General features: G+C 38.4%; 2 protein-coding genes across 4 annotated transcripts; both read right to left on the minus strand.

Moving 5' to 3' along the window:
* Positions 1 to 777: 777 nt before the first annotated feature.
* LOC135142585 (uncharacterized) lies at positions 778 to 4,313 on the minus strand. Of its 2 annotated transcripts, none has more exons than XM_064074314.1 (16): positions 4,201 to 4,313; positions 4,085 to 4,151; positions 3,824 to 4,020; positions 3,565 to 3,771; positions 3,359 to 3,511; positions 3,196 to 3,320; positions 2,969 to 3,148; positions 2,726 to 2,891; positions 2,438 to 2,639; positions 2,266 to 2,376; positions 2,016 to 2,215; positions 1,762 to 1,968; positions 1,561 to 1,707; positions 1,265 to 1,509; positions 1,049 to 1,208; positions 778 to 993 (listed from the first exon to the last, which is right to left on the minus strand). In XM_064074314.1, the coding sequence occupies exons 1-16, from the start codon at positions 4,247 to 4,249 to the stop codon at positions 812 to 814; spliced, it is 2,598 nt and encodes an 865-aa protein (XP_063930384.1). In that variant the 5' UTR covers positions 4,250 to 4,313; the 3' UTR covers positions 778 to 811. The 2 variants fall into 2 exon arrangements, with proteins under 2 accessions (XP_063930384.1, XP_063930383.1); XM_064074313.1 differs by having other exon boundaries at positions 3,565 to 3,786.
* Positions 4,314 to 13,799: 9,486 nt separating this feature from the next.
* Positions 13,800 to 17,354, minus strand: LOC135142584 (uncharacterized). 2 transcript variants are annotated; one of them, XM_064074312.1, is made up of 16 exons: positions 17,249 to 17,354; positions 17,129 to 17,195; positions 16,870 to 17,066; positions 16,610 to 16,816; positions 16,390 to 16,542; positions 16,221 to 16,345; positions 15,996 to 16,175; positions 15,740 to 15,905; positions 15,453 to 15,654; positions 15,283 to 15,393; positions 15,033 to 15,232; positions 14,767 to 14,985; positions 14,567 to 14,713; positions 14,274 to 14,515; positions 14,058 to 14,217; positions 13,800 to 14,002 (listed from the first exon to the last, which is right to left on the minus strand). In XM_064074312.1, the coding sequence occupies exons 1-16, from the start codon at positions 17,298 to 17,300 to the stop codon at positions 13,821 to 13,823; spliced, it is 2,610 nt and encodes an 869-aa protein (XP_063930382.1). In that variant the 5' UTR covers positions 17,301 to 17,354; the 3' UTR covers positions 13,800 to 13,820. The 2 variants fall into 2 exon arrangements, with proteins under 2 accessions (XP_063930382.1, XP_063930381.1); XM_064074311.1 differs by having other exon boundaries at positions 15,453 to 15,696.
* Positions 17,355 to 17,961: the final 607 nt, after the last annotated feature.

The following is a 17,961-nucleotide window of genomic DNA, read 5'->3' on the forward strand; positions in this document are numbered from 1 at the left end:
CCCAGAAACTTACTCGTAATTAAACAAATAGATGTTTTCCTGACTAAATGAATTTCATGAAATCTTCTAGCAAGGGGTTTATTTAAATAATCCTGATTGTTAAACTGTCTTTGCACTAGCTGACTATTAAGAAAAACTAACTTGATTGGTGAATTTACAAACAATGAAACAAATTTACAGCACGTGTTTCGCGTTGACCGGAAGCCCGCATTTTTTCGATTAAAAGGCCACAAGAACTAACCGCGCGGGTTGGGGACAACCGTGTCATTATGAAAGTTACGATTGGTTGTCGTTAAACAAAGGCTTTCTCCCGTTTAATTAACTACCAAACCAACTAATTTAAACCTAGCGCTTACCACGTGTTTACACTCACACAAGCACATTCATAATGACCCTACGCCATGCAGCTTCTCTACCAACCCTCTAACCCTTTAACTAAAAGCTCCCTAGCGATACCAAGCCCTCATCTAACTCAATGATCATGCAAAACTACCCCTAAGCGCTACGTGCATATTTGGTTGCCTACGGTTAACAATTTCCTTTTTTGTGATTGAATTTTTTTTTCTTTCAAATTCAAATTATTCAAATGTGATTTCGCGCCGCTGTTAATTAATTTAAAAAAAAATAACTCAAGAACAGATCAGGTAGAATTTTACAAAAATAGAACATCAAAGTTCCCCAAAATTGTTTTAAATAATTTACAAAAAAATCTCCATGGGCTTTCAAAATGATTCACTATGAGTATCCAAGAGTCTACCGAATTAAAAAAAAACGCCATTTCCAGACACCCGGTTTATTAAAAAAGTTTGTATTAGTTTTTCAATTTTGTTTTGAACATTTTGGCGTAGTTATTAACAGGGATATAAAGACTATATTCCCGATTAACACACTCTTCTTGGGTATTTAACACATCCATAACACCAAAAATGTGAAACTTATCTTGATGTCTCACAAAGAGTCCTCCACCTCCATCCATCGCACAAAAAGGAGTACCTAAGAAAGTTCCAATATTCAACAAATATCGCTACAATTTCCCACAAATGCTCACCTTTCTCTGAATGATGAACACACAATTTTTCGTCTGTCATATCCATATATTTTTCTGGTAAATTCATCCTACACTCTTCAATTGATGCCAACTTTACTTTAGCAGTTGTAGAATTATGCGAAAAATTGATACTAGTACCGTTGGAGTTCCAAAGACTGAGCTACATATCAAATAAAATATTTTTACACGATTAAAAAATACATTAAGAGAATATACATAGCCTCCATCGTTTTCTTTCTTCAATTCTCCATCCCAATCTATACACACCGGTTGAACGGTTCGTGAAAATTGGAACTCCTTTTCTAGTACTATAATAAGCAAATAACCATAATTATCAGCTTGATGAATACTAGAAGTTTGTACTTTTTCTGAATCTCTAGAAGAAAAATATGAACCAGCAGCTACAATGTATTGTTTAGATACCAATTTTTCGTTGTTAACATCTCCGAAACAACGAGCAACTAGAATACATTCGTTACAGTACCGTCACAAAGTTTGTTCTAAATCTTTACCAGTGAGCACAATTTTGTCACTTAATAAACTACCACTGCATATCAGTTTGGTATCATTTTGTCTATAAATCCCCACTACCCATGGAGAACCTATGGTACCATCAGATATATTAAGCATGGGGTCCTTGACTGATATATGTCCGCATTCTGAAATTGTTATCACCACAGATAAAGTCGCACCTATTGATAGTAAAGTCGTACTTGGAACACAATGGGGAGTCCCCGGCTTCCAGCTCCCACTCTCACAATACACAGGATAATCCATCAACTTCACGTCTTCGTAAAACGGAGCACACTGGTACGTCACACTAGCACCAACCACAGGCTCAACGCAGTTTTTCATCTTCGCCATGTTAAAGTAACATGTTACATTCATCTCTTTCGTGTTGGCTATAGTTGGACAAGTTTCTAAAATCGTCATTGTAGACATAAAAATAAGTTTTGTACAATAGTACTTAAGCATTTTCCAATGTCAGACGACCAGGTACCATTTTCACAGGCAAGTATATTGTTTCCGTCTAATTTGTATCCTTCGTGACACACTATTTTCAAAATGGTACCAGTTTTCACGAGAGTTCCTGGCGGGAAATTAGTGGTACCAACATAAATCGACCATTGGCCAAATTCTGGGTGTTTGGTTAGAAGGCAGTTTGTGCTTCAAGTTAGTGGGGTTATTGTAGGCACGTTGTGGTCAAACGTACGTACCTGTTTGCTGCTGGAGTGGTGGGGGTTGTTGTAGAGGTTGTCATTGAAGTACTAGTATGAGTGTGAATGTGTGTGGTCTGCGCTGTGGTTTGTACTAGAGGGATGCCCAGACTGTGGAATTTTAGAATAATATGTAGCAAAAGGGGCTGCTTTAAAACAAGCAGATGCTTACGGTTTATATCGGGCGTAATACTCCCTAATAAAATCGTCTATGTATTGGGAGACATGAGTGAAAAGGGAATATTTTTGACTGTCACACCCTCCATTTTCTGTTTGCGCTAATAAAGAAATGCTAACTATTCCAATAAGATAGTGTTTGCCTTTGTGATTGAAAATCATTCCGCTGCCACTATCACCGTGACAGACCGATTTACCTAAAATGGAAAAATCCATTTTTATAGTGGATTTTACCAAAAGTAATACACCTGTACTGGAAATGTACGAAAAAACACAAACTTACTTTTGTTTAAATATCCACCGCAGAATTTATCCTGGGTAAGGTACTCTCTATAATCTACATCTTGTAACATATGCATACACTTTTCTCTAGGGATTACGGGAAGTTCCAGACTTCTTAACATATCTGAAGGTTTACTGTATTCTAGTGTATAACCCCATGCACTAACCTAGTCAAAATAATTTAATCTCACTTTTATTCACGTTCCATTCTTTTGACACAGTTCGTACACAAAATAGTTCTTACCAGCCCCATTGGTTTCGCAGCTTTATATAATAAATGTTCATATTCTGTCGTCCAGTCGATGCATATGGGTTGTACTGTACTCGACAATTTAAAAGTCTCTGTCGGGACAATGAGTGCAATATCGCCGTAATAAAATCTGTCACCACCTGCATATCCATCAGGTATATATACAGCGTGAATCTAAAAAAATATTAACTTATAATTTTTCAAAATTGACAAACTAGTACCGAAGACTTTTGAGCGCCATATTCAACACTTGCAAACTTGTGTCTGCGGCGGTGGTTTCCAACAATCACATTGTAGATGTGGGTGGGATTGGGGTTACCATCAACATTAGATACACAGTGCGCGGCTAAAATTTTGCTTTGTATTTTAAAATTTTTGGATTACCTGTTAAGATTAGTTTTTCGTGTAGTAAAATTCCTCCACATATGAAGCTTGTGACGTGGTAAATGGCTACCTGCCAGGGAAATTCTGCTTTAGTACTAATGGTACCGTTTACGATTAACGGCACTCCTTTTTTGGATTTTCGGCGGCCACATTCTGATTATTTTTAAAACGAAGATAAAATGAATCAAAATTTCTCTTCTACACACCTGGTACACACTGGGGTACTTTTTCGCTCCACTGTCCATTGTTACAAGTCGCTTTAAATTTCGCCTTTCTCTCGTCTTTGTAAAAAGGGGGACAAATGAACTCGACTTGAGTATTATCAATGGGGTCTTCGCAATTTTTCATGATTTTATTATCAAAGGAACACCTGACTTTCATCATTGGTGAAGAAAACATAGAAGGGCAAGTTTCTGCAAAAGTTAACTCTGAAACAGGTTGTTACGTGATAATCGTGGTACTAACTTAAGCATTTTCCGATTTTTGGGTACCACTTTCCGTCTATACAAAGAGATTTTGCTGAACCGTCCAACTTGTGGGTTTCGTTGCAAAATACTTGCAAAGTGGAACCGGCTGGTACTGCTGTTTTTGGTGGTTTTGTTAACTGGTATGTAAGGGTCCACCATCCGAAACATGGGTGAGGTGGTAAGATGCAGGAGTAGCTAAATTTAAAAGAAAAAACTTTTAATGTCAAATTTACGTCAGTGCAAATTGTTGCTTATTTACCGTAACTGGAAATTCTTTTTCGTTACTATATTGTAATTCCTGTGGTACAAAGACACTCCTAATAACACTAAAACAAGCGGCTTGACTGTGTTCTTATAATTTTTTTAGTTACTTACCAATAACGCTAATACAACAAAATGTTACGAAATTCTCAATACTGGACATCGTGACTTTTTCACAAATGCGTAAACACGCACTTTTTTAAACAAAATCGATCAAGGTAAGAGCCCAAATAGGGTTTAAATGTTATCTTATTTACTAAATATTTATTTAATTTATTCTTTACGATGTAGGTACATGTTTATCTGCACATCATTGATTAGGATTACCACGAAATCTCAAATGTGAGACGAGTGTCAAATATTACATCACTTTTGTGTGTGCCCAACTTTTATAATTTTAACCTCCCGTAGGATAAGCAAATTTTGTAATTAGTTCCATCCGGCGAATTCTAGAGAATGAAAAAATACGTCTTCCGTTTACGTCTGATCGTGTCTGTCGTCTGCTACAATTTTTTTATTCGATTTTGCTTTAAAAATGTGACTAATTACTTACACTTAGTTAAAACGAGATTGTAGAATTTATTTAAAATTATAATTTATGATCAGGTCGCCGAATATACGAACACTATAATAGTCAATAGATCGTCAAAAAATTCCTCGGTTGATGGCAAAATTTTAATGCCAAAGAATAGGGGGCACATTTATAAAAGATCTTTTTTGTTTGCGAGAAGTTAAAAATTAGTCTAAAGCAGTGGCGGCTGGTGCAGGAAGGGCAAACGGGCAATGCCCCACCAAAATGAAAGCACATTTTTAAATCTGATAGTTTCGCGCTATTAATTATCAAAATGCATTTAATTACGAAACCTACGAGTTGCCTATGTTCAGAACACAATCTGACATCATCTCGGCGGGGTATCATACACCTTTGCCCGTCCTGCATGTTGCCAAATTGTGAATATTTTCATTGACCCGTACTTGGCAATCTTCGCGATTATATGCACAAATGCACGATATTGCAACATCTCGGCAGGGCATAGTAATCGCTTCGTCTTAATTATGTACTGCAACTTAAGTACTTAAATGCATATACGATTGCATACACTTTTATCGATTTAGTCATCGATTTTGAAACAAAACGGTCGAGTGAAATTTGCTAACTTCTTCAGTTTTAGTTTTCTGTGCGTTTGCAGTGATTTTAAGAAACTTAAAAAACTGTGTTGTAGAGTTGTCAATAATATCAATATGAATTCGATTGAGAGAATTTTGCGGCTACAATCTGAAAATAAATTAAGCCATGATGAAAAACTATTAATAAAAAACGTTGGACCGCCAAGACCCGATTTGGACATTGCTGTGTCGTCTAAAGTTAAAGACAAACTCGTGCATCGAAAATTTAATAAGACTATGTATCAAAGTGAGTGGTGGTTATGTGGTTGCAACGCGAAAAACGCCCTTTTCTGTTTTGTATGTACCCTTATGAATAACGGAGATGTTGATAAAGCTTGGACTGAAACCGGAATCACGGATTTAAAACATTTGGGAGAAAAAGTAAAAAAGCATCGCTCGAGTAAAAAACACTTAAATCTCAACGTATCGTTCGCAGCCTTAGGTAAAGTAGACATAAGAAATCAGTTAAATAGTGCTTATAGAGAGAACGTCGAGAAACATAATGATCAGGTAAAACAGAATAGATACATTTTAAGTAAACTGATTGACGGTATAAAATTTTGTGGAGTCTTTGAGTTGGCTTTAAGGGGGCATGATGAAACGCATGATTCTACAAATCCGGGAATTTTCAGAGGTTTAATTAATTTAATGGCAGAGCTTGACACTACATTAAAATCTCATATAGAAAAAACGAACAATCGCGTTTTTATGGGTCTTTCAAAAACCATACAAAACGAACGACTTGATTCAATTTATGCTGTTTGTATTAATTAAATCAAAGATGAAATTTTGGAAGCGGAATATATATCTATTTTAGCTGATGAAACTACAGATGTAGCTTCACAGTCGCAGCTGGTTTTTGTCGTTAGATATGAATTGAAAGGTAAAATATTTGAAAGATTTTTAGGATTCATTAATCCAACAGATCACACAGCAATCAATCAAAATCCAAAAAAACTTATATCTCAGTCTTATGATGGTGCTTCGGTTATGAGTGGAAGACAAAATGGGGTACAAGCAAAAATCAAGGAACATTACCCTAAAGCTCAGTTTATTCACTGCTATGCTCACCAGTTGAATTTAATTATTATAGAAAAGGCGGCATCAGCACACAGCCAAGTAAGAATTTTTTTTTCAAATTTAGAATCATTTTCCTCGTTTTTTCAAGATCTCCTAAACGTATAAAAATACTTGATAATATCGTTTCTAAAAGATTACCAAGAAATTGTCCGACTAGATGGAACTTTAAGTCACGAATAGTTAATACTGTACATAGTTTTAAAAATGATTTGATTAACTGCTTTCAAATTATAATGGAAGATAAAAATAGTGATAAATTAACAATTGCCAAGGCAAGTAGTTTACGGAAAACATTAGAAGATTACGATTTTAATTTTTGGTTATACTTCTTTCACAGAATCATGCCTAGTACCGAGATACTTTTCAACCAACTTCAAATTCGCGAAATGGACTTAATTAAACTTCAGAAAAACATTACTTCTTTTAAACTTGCCATACAACATGTAACAGATTCTATCGACTACGATTATTACCGAGAAGAAAACGAAGAGGGTGAATCTTCAAAAAAGCGGTCTCGTTTTAATGATAATAAAATTGCAATTGCTAAAGAAATTTGTGACAATATTAAATTTAGTATAAATGATCGATTTTTAGAAGCAGATTATATTACAGCAGCAAATTTGTTTCAGACTAGCTTATTTTCATATTTTCAACTAAATTTTCCATCAAAAGAAGTTGAATTATGTGCTACAAAATATGATTTAAATTTTAATGTGTTAAAAAATGAGTTAAACGTTATTTATAATCATCCCGATTTTTCGACAGCAAATGGTGCCTTAACATTCTTGAAGTTTATGTATGAAAACAATTTATTAGACGTATTTTCAGAAACAAAAAAATTATTGAAAATTATTTGCACATTACCGATGGTGACAAGTGAATGCGAACGATGTTTTTCGACGTTAAAACGTATAAAGACATTTTTACGAAATACAATGTGTCAAGAAAGATTGTGTGCCTTGGCAATGTGTTCAATAGAAAAAAAACTAGTGCAAGAAACCACGAATTTCAATGAACTAGTTATAGAACATTTTGTTCGTAACAAAGAAAGACGTATGGATTTTATATATAGAAACATTAATTAAAAAAATTGAAAATAATTTAAAGTGGGGGATACCTATTGCATCTACTGGACACGCGATTAACAAAATTTTATTTATATTTCTTATGTCAACGAATTTAAAAGGAACTTTGAGTTCGCCCCATCACCGTTGGGGAAGTCTGGAATTAGGTCCACCTCCTCGTGGTTCCAGATGGTAAACAGAAATTATCGATTTTCAATTATCAATTTTCAATCAATAATTTCTGGCTAACGGACCTCTAACTTGACATTTTTCTAAATTTTTAATAAAAAGAAACAATAATTTTTACCTAGCATAAATTTTAAATTTAGCATAATACTGTGTATTAATTTTGCCCCCCCAACAGAAAAAGTCACGAGCCGCCACTGCCTCTAAAGTTATTTAGAATGTGCTAGAAAAAAATGTCGACAATGTCGATGGAATCGAACTATTGCAAGCAGAGAAATCCACACGTCTACCGGCAGTCGTAACTGTGATAAAAATCAAGGCAAACTCATTAACCACAAATACAGAAATCTGCTTCAAGTGTAAGCAAACTGGCCACTACACTGATAGCTGCCCCGAATCCACTGATACTCTTTCAACCCCTAGGGTCCAATCTGTTGTTTCTCAGAAGATAAGACCAGCTATAACTGCTTTCCGTTTTCCACAGGAAAAGCAGAGTGTGCCTCGGCACCAACCTTCCGCCCTCCAGGCATTAACCGGAGGACATCCCGACATCCCCCAGGTATCAGCCATTAACTTGGGGATATTCTACATCCCGACATCCCCCAGGTATCAGCCATTAACCTGGGGATATTCTACCTTTCCACCCTCCAGGCGTTTATCGAAAGACTTCCCGACATCCCCCAGGCATCAACCGGAGGATTACCGCCGTCCCAACCGACCATCCCCCAGGCATCAACCGGGGGATAAGCGACCCGACCTAGCGCCGCTCGGCATTAACCGCGGCGTTCCACCCCACAACCGCCATCCACCTTTTGTACGTCGACCATATGCTTGAGTCCCTAGTGGTTTTCTTTGAAGTCCTGGAAGTTGCCGTCTTCAACCGACGACCCCAGCACCGAAAAGGGAAAAAACCCGTTACAGAAATTTGGCGCCCGAGCAGGGACTATGAAGCAGACGACTAGTGATCTTCCGTCTCCGAAGAATCCTCAGTCGACCGACGAGGATGAGAATGAAGCAACCGAGACGGTAGGCCTAGAAGTGGCCGATACGAGCGTGGGATAGATCTACATCCTGAAGAATACGCAACTAATGGCCGATATGCAAAGGTTTGGGCTGTCCACCGAAGGAAGTCTGGACGAACTTCCCCGCAGAATGAAGACCTTTCTGAAGGAAGGACCCGCCGCCGCGGGCATTACTTTCCTTCCGCCACTCTCCAGCCAGATGTCTCCCGATGACGCAACCGAACCGCCCATATGGAAATCTGCCGGATCTATTCCCCGTAAAGCAACCGAATCATCCACGTAGAAACCCGTGATGGGCGTTCTCTAGAAAGGCGCTGATCGGCAGGTGTGGCCGCATGCTAAAGACGTCCTCTGTAGGCCACACTTGAATTTTGTCGATTCGCCACCGTTCGAACGTCCACCCGCTGGCATGTCGATTCCCGATATGCTGAACCAGATCCGGAAGTGGAACGTTTCCTTCGATGGCAAGGCGAACACTGTCGCTTTCCTAGAAAGGGTCAACTAGCTGGCAGACGAGTACGCCATACCCCGTCATCACCTGGTGAGAGCACTACCTGGATTGTTACATGGACATGCAATCCTGTGGTACCGCAATAACCGTCACCAAATGCACACTTGGGCCGACTTTGTGCGCATGTTCAAGACATATTTCGTTCCGACCGAATATCAATAAGGGTGTAGGTAAGCAGAGAAAAATGTTGTGCCTCGGTGGGATTCGAACCCACGTCTCCTTGCATTCCGGGCAGGTATGCTGACCACTACACCACAAGACAACTTATCTTTACTCTGCTTACCGACGTGTTATTGTGCCGCCACAAGGGCTAGAGGAAGACATATGCAGACTCTCATTCGCCGTTTGGACACTTGGATTGCCGACCAAGAGCCGACCGTCAATCGAAGGCAGTCACAGGTGGAACCGAATACGCCGACGAGGTATGCCACCGAGAAATCATCCCTGTGTTGGAGATTAGAATAGGCCGGTCACCTGCGATTCGCCTGCACGTCACCTCCACAACTATTCTGTTCCCGATGTGGCCGAAAAGGAGTGAAGTCTGTGGAGTGCCCTTGTAAGACGCCGTCGACAAACTCCCAGGGGACTGTACAACCCAGAGCCTCGTTCAGTCTCCAAAAATAGGGGCATATTTAAACCCGTCATTCCTACCCGATCACGAACATCAAAAATGTCCATCCATCTGTTACCACCGTCAACCGTATTATTTGGCTGATATCCATAGGCAATCGAAAATTTACCGCTCCAGCATCCAGGTTTCGTCCTCTCGTATATCAGCGAAGAAACGGTATAACATTGTTCCGATTGTTTAGGTCAGCCGGCGCGCTTATCTGCTCCTGTACATGCTGAAGTAGCCAATGGACAGCTAGTCAAGACACACCGACTAAGTTACCAATTTCAACGGTCCGAACTAATCCAGCCGAGCACTTCATCCGTGAAGAAATGGCCAAGTTTGAAAGGGTACAAGGGCCTACCGATATGGCTGTGCATGAAATCCATTTAATCGATCCGACTCCGATTAAACAGCGATATCGACCCCGGAACTCGGCCGTGCAGAAAATAATCAATGCAGAAGTGAACCTTTAGAAAACCCGTGGAGCTCATCCATTGCCCTGACGCAGAAGAAAGATGGTAAACACTGTGAGGATCCAGATATTTCTCCAGTATCGAATTGAAGCAAAGGTATTGGTAAGTTCCTCTTGCGGAAGACAGTAAGCCAATCACCGCCTTCACCGTCCCGAACCAAGGGCTCTTTCAATTTCGAGCGATGCCCTTCGATCTCTATTCCGCTTGTGCGAGTTTCCAGAAGCTTCTAGATGCTGTGCTGGGTCCGGAAATGGACAGTAAAGCCTTCGCCTACCTTGCCGACATAATTATTGTTTTAGGCAAGTCATGGGAGGAACACAAGAGCAATCTGAAAACCGTCTTTAGAAAGTTTCGTCACGCCAAATTGGTGCCGAATCCAGAGAAGTGTGCGGTTTTCCAGACATCTTTGAAATATCTTGGGCATGTTGTTTCCGAATATGGAATTTCTACCGATCCAGACAAGGTTAAAGCGATCCAGGACATGTCGCCGCCGACATCCGTCCGTGGGTTACGCCGTTTGTTAAGGGTAGCGTCCTGGTACCGTAAATTTGTGCCCGCATTTACACGAATCTGCTACTAAAGTGCAGACTCACTGAAGCACCCGGCTCGCGTGCCCGGATGTTTTCCAGCCAATCAGACTTCAAGTCGACGCCAGCGACCAAGGCTTGGGAGCCGCTTTGATCCAGAAAATATCCGGACAGGACCGGATAATAGCTTTTGGGAGTTGAGCTTGGCCGAACCACAAAAGAACTACGCCACTGTCGAGAAGGAAGGTTTGGCCATCGTATCACTTCATTGTCGAGACGGACCATCAGTCGTTGAATCCTCGTGGTCGTCTCACCCATTGGATAGTGTCCTTACAGCCATACGACTTTGAGGTGGTGTCGAAAGGGTGTCCTGAACCAGGTAGCGGACGCCTTGTCCCAAAGACGTCGATATCGCCGAAGTGGCCGCCCGGAAATACCAACCACACCAGATCTATGGCCCGTGGCACACCGTCAGCGAGGACTTGGTTGGACCACTGCCCCGCTACTGTAAAGGAAACGTCTACATTTCGGTTCCTACTTCTGGAAACTGTCCAGCGGAAAGCTACAAGAATTCCCTTTTTCAACCGCCGTCCTGCTGGCAGTAATGAACCTTTGCAATTTGTCTGATAGGGGTAAACGTGGAGACTTAATAGTAGCTTATCAGGCCCTAAGTAACGATCATTCCCCGGTCAGGCATTTGTTCCCGCTCGACCCGAATAAACGCACCAGGGGCCACTACCTTAAATTACTAAAAGATCATTTCCGTACCCAGGTTAGGCACTTTTTCATCATAAACCGAGTTTTCGTAGGTTGGAATGCTTTGTCTAGAGAAATTGTCCAGGCTCCGTCTACAAATGCTTTCCAAAAAACTTAGGGTTAGCGTTAGAATCAAAATGAAATTCCTACCACTCTAGTACGTAGTGCGGGCATAACAGGCTTGCAATGTTGAATGTCTTAACCGTGCCAAAACGGCAGCAAATCAAGCTGACACAACCGACACTATTAAAAACGAAGAAAGTTAAATTTATAGCTTGTATGGAGACATTTTATTTGAAGAAGGCGTGAATCTGGAGAAGATAATAGAGTCCGAAGAAGCACAAAGCAAATTTGATAAAGCAATAACTGTATTTGAGTCGATTTCTATCTTCGTACATGCTTTATTTGGGACTTATATGATCTACATTGCATATTCTTATCAAACACATCAAATAAAGATTTTTTTCCCTGCCATTCCCTTTTTCTTTCCACCTCTTTTTCTTTTATTTTCCTTACGCTCTTTCAACTCCGTGCATTCTTCCAACAAGTGTTCCACGTTTTCTCTTTCTTCCATACATAGGTAACCTACACAGTCTATCGTTTTTTCTTTACTATTCTCTCGTGCTTGTCTACATTGACCTCTCTCGTTTTTACTTCTCTTGCCATCCACTGTTCTCTCATCCTCAACTTTTCTATTTCTTTACTCGCGTATCCACTTCTTCTTTCTCCATTGCTTTTTACACCTTCGGGCACCATTTTTAACTTTTTGTGTAAAACATGCGTTCAAAATTGTACACTCAGCTCTCTCTTGGTCTTCATGCTATACCGCTCTCATGTTTGCATTCACCCTTATTTTATTTCATTTTGTTGTCTTTCGCACTATATAATCAGGCCTTTCGTAAGACCTATCACATCTTTCTTTTGCACACTCTCTGCTTTTCCCTTTTTCTCTCTAGTAAGTCTCACCGTTTGCAGCTTTCCGTCTTCTTCTTCTTTCTTTTTTTAGTAGTAAATATTTTTCTTTTATAGCTTTATCGTTTCTCCATTGTGGCAAGAAAGCCCTTGCTTTCACCTTAAGTAGGCGACACTTCTCGTTGAACTATATTTCTTCAGGTTTTTGCAATTTCTTTCTTTTTTTCTCTGTTTTTTCCCATTTGTGTAGTATTCTAGTTCCTCTAATTTTTGTTCTACGGTGCCGACTTTAAAAACTGCTTCCAACATTCTAGACTTAAAGTTTGGTACCCTTCTTCATTTCAAATTCTGATCTCCCTTTCTTGACTATCTTCCTCTTTCTATTTTTGTAATTCTCTTTCTCATTTGCCCTGTCTTAAAATGTGTTACTTCCTCTTCTGCCTCAGTATTTACAACTGTATGATCTACGAGTATCCCCGATTTTCCATTTTTCCCTACTCATGTCAATTTTCCATCTTCTTCTACCTGTTTATTTCCATTTAGTATTTCCCACAATCTTGGTTTTTTGTTTGCTAATTTCCCCACACATTCTTCTTCTTATCGTTCTCCTTCCACTTTTTTCAACTCACTTCTTCCATATGTATTTTTCTTTTCATCTCTAGTGTTTTCTCTTCTATCAGTTCTAACCATTGCTTTCTTAGTTTGCTTCTACGATGTTTTTTTTTTAGTTTTTCTGTCTTTATTATCTTTGCTATTCTTTCGGGGTTTTTTCTCATTATAACCATGCCAATTTAATTGATGCTTGTTTTGTAATGTGTTTGTCAACAAAATGGAACCCTACGTTGTGTTTTTTTTTTGAGTGATGAACCACAAGGTTGGAAAAGTGACTTTAAATAAAACGCAAAATATGGGGCAACATCTGGAAACCAGCTGCAAAAACCCTTTCCAACTTTTAAAAATGAAATCCAATAACACAAATTGATACAAATACCTATTTAAAATATCACATATTTACATACACAAAGAAAAAGAGAAATCTTAATTAAAGTAACTGGATGGTAAAAATACAGCGACAGCGGCGCGAAGGGCGTCTCCTCGTGAAGGTATATTTGTCCGCCGCAGCATGCGCTAGACGGCTTGATTCACGATGATGGTTTATTTAAATTTAAAATCTTCTAACTTTTAGTAAATCATGCATTAATTCAAGTTAATGATTAAATCAAAATGAGTTCGTCAAAATCAGAACATTTAGAGAAAAACCTAAAAGCGGTTTACATGAATCGCGGTGTCGTCCAGAACCACTCGAAGCAGCGGTCGCGAACTCTCTAGAAGGAACGCGAGGCTGTTTAAATAGGAATCACTGTCGGGAGCGGGTAGTCTAGTCAGGATAAATTAAATACAGTTATATATTACAAACTTTGTATCAGTTTTTCAGTTTCGTTTTAAACATTGTGAGGTAGTAATTAACAGGGATATAAAGACTATATTCCCGATTAACACACTCTTCTTGGGTATTTAACACATCCATAACACCAAAAATGTGAAACTTATCTTGATATTTCACAAAGAGTCCTCCACCTCCATCCATCGCACAAAAAGGAGCACCTAAGAAAGTTTCAAAACACAACAAACATCACTACAACTTCCCACAAATGCTCACCTCTCTCTGAATGATGAACACACAATTTTTCGTTTGTCATATTCATATATTCTTCTGGTAAATTCATCCTACACTCTTCAATTGATGCCAACTTTACTTTAGCAGTTGTAGAATTATGCGAAAAATTGATACTAGTACCGTTGGAGTTCCAAAGACTGAGCTACATTTCAAATAAAATATTTTTACATGATTAAAAAATACAATAAGAGTATATACATAGCCTTCATCGTTTTCTTTCGTCAATTCTCCTTCCCAATCTATACACACCGGTTGAACGGTTCGTGAAAATTGGAACTCGTTTTCTAGTACTATAATAAGCAAATAACCATAATTATCAGCGTGATGAATACTAGAAGTTTGTACTTTTTCAGAACTTCTAGAAGAAAAATATGAACCAGCAGCTACAATGTATTGTTTAGATAGCAATTTTTCGTTAACGTCTCCCAAACAACGAGCAACTAGAATACATTGGTTACAGTACCGTCACAAAGTTTGTTCTAAATCTTTACCAGTGAGTACAATTTTGTCACTTAATAAAGTACCAGTACATATCAGTTTGTTATCATTTTGTCTATAAATCCCCACTACCCATGGAAAATCTCTGGTACCGTCAGATATATTAAGCACGGGGTCCTTAACTGATCTGTGTCCACATTCTATAATTTTTATCACACAGATAAAATTGCACTTATAGATAGTAAAGTCGTACTTGGAACACAATAGGGAGTCCCCGGCGTCCAACTCGCATTACCCCAACTCCCGTTACAATACAAAGAATGCTCCATCAACTTCACGTCTTCATAGAACGGAGCACAGTGGTACTTCGCAATGGTACCAACCACGGGCTCAGCGCAGTTTTTCAGTTTCCGTATGTTAAAGTAACACGTAATATTCATCACTTTCGTGCTGGCAATAGTTGGACACATTTCTAAAATCGTCATTGTAGACATAAAAATGAGTTTTGTACAATAGTACTTAAGCAATTTCCGATGTCAGACGACCAGGTACCATTTTCACATGCAAGTATGTCGTTTCCGTCTAATTTGTATCCTTCGTGACACACTATCTTCAGCATGGTACCAGTTTTCACGAAAGTTCCTGGGGAGGAATTACTGGTACCACGATAAATCGCCCATTGACCAAATTCTGGCTGTTTGGTTAGAAGGCAGTTTGTGCTTCAAGTTAGCGGGGTTATTGTAGCCACGTTGTGGTCAAACGTACGTACCTATTTGCTGCTGGAGTGGTGGGGGTTGTTGTAGAGGTTTCCATTGAAGTACTAGTCTGAGTGTGAATGTGTGTGGTCGGTGCAGTGGTATATACTAGAGGGATGGCCTGTCTGTGGAATTTTACAATAATATGTAGCAAAAGCAAGATTTACACGAAGAAGAGACTTACGGTTTATATCGGGCGTAATACTCCCAAATAAAATCGTCTATGTATTTGGAGACTTGAGTGAAAAGGGAGTACTTTTGACTGTCACGGCTTCCATTTTCTGTTTGTGCTAATAAAGAAATGCTGACTATTCCAATGAGATAGTGTCTGCCTTTGTGGTTGAAAACTACTCCACTGCCACTATCACCGTGGCGGACCGATTTACCTAAAATGGAAAAATCCATTTTTATATTGGATTTTCCCAAGACTAATACACCTGTATTGGAAATGCACGAAAAATTACAACTTACTTTTGTTTAAATATCCACCGCAGATTTTATCATCGGTAACGTACCCTTGATGTTCTACATCGTCTAACATATGTATACACTTTTCTCTATCAATTATGGAAAGTTCCAGACTTCTTGACATATCTGAAGGTTTACTGTGTTCTATGGTATAACCCCATCCACTAACCTAGTCAAAATAATTTACTCACTATTATACAAGAACTAAACTTTCACGTTCCATTCTTTTGACACAGTTCGTACACAAAATAGTTCTTACCAGCCCCATTGGTCTTCCAGTTTTATATAATAAACGTTCATATTCTGTCGACCAGTCGATGCATACAGGTTGTACTGTACTCGACAATTTAAACGTCTTTGTCGTGACAATGATTGCAATATCAATGTAATAAAATCTGTCACCACCTGCATATCCATCAGGTACATATATAGCGTGAACCTAAAAAAATATTAACTTATCATTTTTCAAAATTGCCAAAAATACCGAAGAGCTTTGAGCGCCATCTTCGAGACTTGCAACGTGGTATCTCCGGTAGTGGTTTCCAACAATCACAATGTAGATGTAGGTGGGGTTGGGGTTACCATCAGCATTAGATACACAGTGCGCGGCTAAAATTTTGCTTTGTATTTTAAAATTACGGTTTTTGGATTACCTGTTAAGATTAGTCTTTCGTGTAGTAAAATTCCTCCACATATGTTGTTTCTGTTTTGATAAAGGGCTACCTGCCAAGGAAATTCTCCTTTGGTACTAAAGGTACCATTAGCGATTACCGGCATTCCTTTTTTGGATTGTCGGCGGCCACATACTGATTATTTTCAAAACGAAGACATCAAAATTGTGTCAAATGTATACTGTTTTGACTTTCTACACACCTGGTACACACTGGGGTACTTGTTCGCTCCACTTTCCATTATTACAAATCGCTTTAAATTTCACCTTTCTTTCGTCTTCGTAATACGGGGCACAGAAGAACTGAGCTTGAGTATTATCAATAGGGTCTGTGCAGTTTTTCATAATTTTATTATCAAAAGAACACTGGATTTTCATCAGTGACGAAGAAAGCATCGGCGGACAAGTTTCTGTAAAATTGAATTTTGAAACAAGGTTGGTACGTGATAACAGTGGTACTAACTTAAGCATTTTGCGATTTTAGGGTACCACTTTCCTTCTATACAGAGAGATTTTGCTGAACCGTCCAACTTGTAGGTTTGGTTACAAAATATTAGCAATGTGGAACCCGTTGGTACTGCCGTGTTTGGTGGTTTTGTTAACTGGTTTGGAAGGGTCCACCACCCGGACATTGGGTGCGGTGGTAAGACGCAGGAATTGCTAGACACAAAAAAATTAAAGTGAAATTTTGTGACAGTTTTTTTTGATTATAGCTAACTTACCGAACTTGGAACTTATTTTTCGCTGATAGATTGTAATTCATGTTATACAAACACACTCCTAACAACACTAAAGCAAAACAAAAATTCCATCAATGTGTTCTTTTCATTTTTTTAACTTACCAATAACACTAACATAACAAAATGTTACAAAGGTTTCGATCTTGGACATCATGATTTTCTTACCAACCAATGAACACTCTGTTTTTTAGAAAAGATGTCTCAAGCTATCAGCTCAAATAAAGTATAAAATGTTATCTTATTTTTTCAATATTTATTTAATTTATTCTTTACCGGCTATAGGTACATGTTTATCTAGACATAATTGATTAGGTTTACTAAGAAACATATCACTTATTTCAATATGAGACGATTAGTAGGTAAATATTACATTATTTGTGTGTATGTCCAACGTTAAAAAAATAAGCAGCAAAGAAAAACAAAGAAAAGACCAGTTGTCTTAATTTTTCAAATGTTAAATCAGTCCGTGTGTGAATAGTAATCTTATTCCATTAACAATATTGTCTTTATTTTATTTTCTGATATTTATTACTTAGTAGAAGATTATTGTTGTACGTGCACATGTGGACTTAAATCGAGTTATTAATTTGACAGCTTTGACCTAGTTAGATTTAACTTGTTATCAATCAATTTTAAGTAAACAACGACTAGAAGTTTACGAATTCAAAAATATATATAAAACATTTACGAGGACATACAATTTTATAAAACAATTCAAAATACCCCGCAAGTATTCTAATTTTATATTTTTCAACTAAAAATTATTTTTGGTTATATTTTAAGGGGGAACGCTAGAAGAGAGAGAAGTTTGAATT

This window comes from Zophobas morio, unplaced genomic scaffold (genome assembly GCF_036711695.1).
Source record: "Zophobas morio isolate AGI-343-1 ecotype UQ-CSIRO unplaced genomic scaffold, CSIRO_AGI_Zmor_V1 ptg000049l, whole genome shotgun sequence".
NCBI classification, from domain to species: domain Eukaryota; kingdom Metazoa; phylum Arthropoda; class Insecta; order Coleoptera; family Tenebrionidae; genus Zophobas; species Zophobas morio.

Excerpts from the sequence above, each read along its gene's own strand:
- LOC135142585 (XM_064074313.1), bottom strand. The coding sequence starts at position 4,249 with ATGTCCAGTATTGAGAATTTCGTAACATTTTGTTGTATTAGCGTTATT. Across the intron at positions 2,892-2,968 it reads CTGCGAAACCAATGGGGCTG|GTTAGTGCATGGGGTTATAC; the intron begins GTAAGAACTATT and ends TATTTTGACTAG. Across the intron at positions 1,209-1,264 it reads AAGAAAACGATGGAGGCTAT|CTCAGTCTTTGGAACTCCAA; the intron begins GTATATTCTCTT and ends TTTGATATGTAG.
- LOC135142584 (XM_064074311.1), bottom strand. The coding sequence starts at position 17,300 with ATGATGTCCAAGATCGAAACCTTTGTAACATTTTGTTATGTTAGTGTT. Across the intron at positions 15,697-15,739 it reads CGGTGGATATTTAAACAAAA|TCTTGGGAAAATCCAATATA; the intron begins GTAAGTTGTAAT and ends CAGGTGTATTAG. Across the intron at positions 14,714-14,766 it reads GACTCCCTATTGTGTTCCAA|AATGTGGACACAGATCAGTT; the intron begins GTACGACTTTAC and ends TAAAAATTATAG.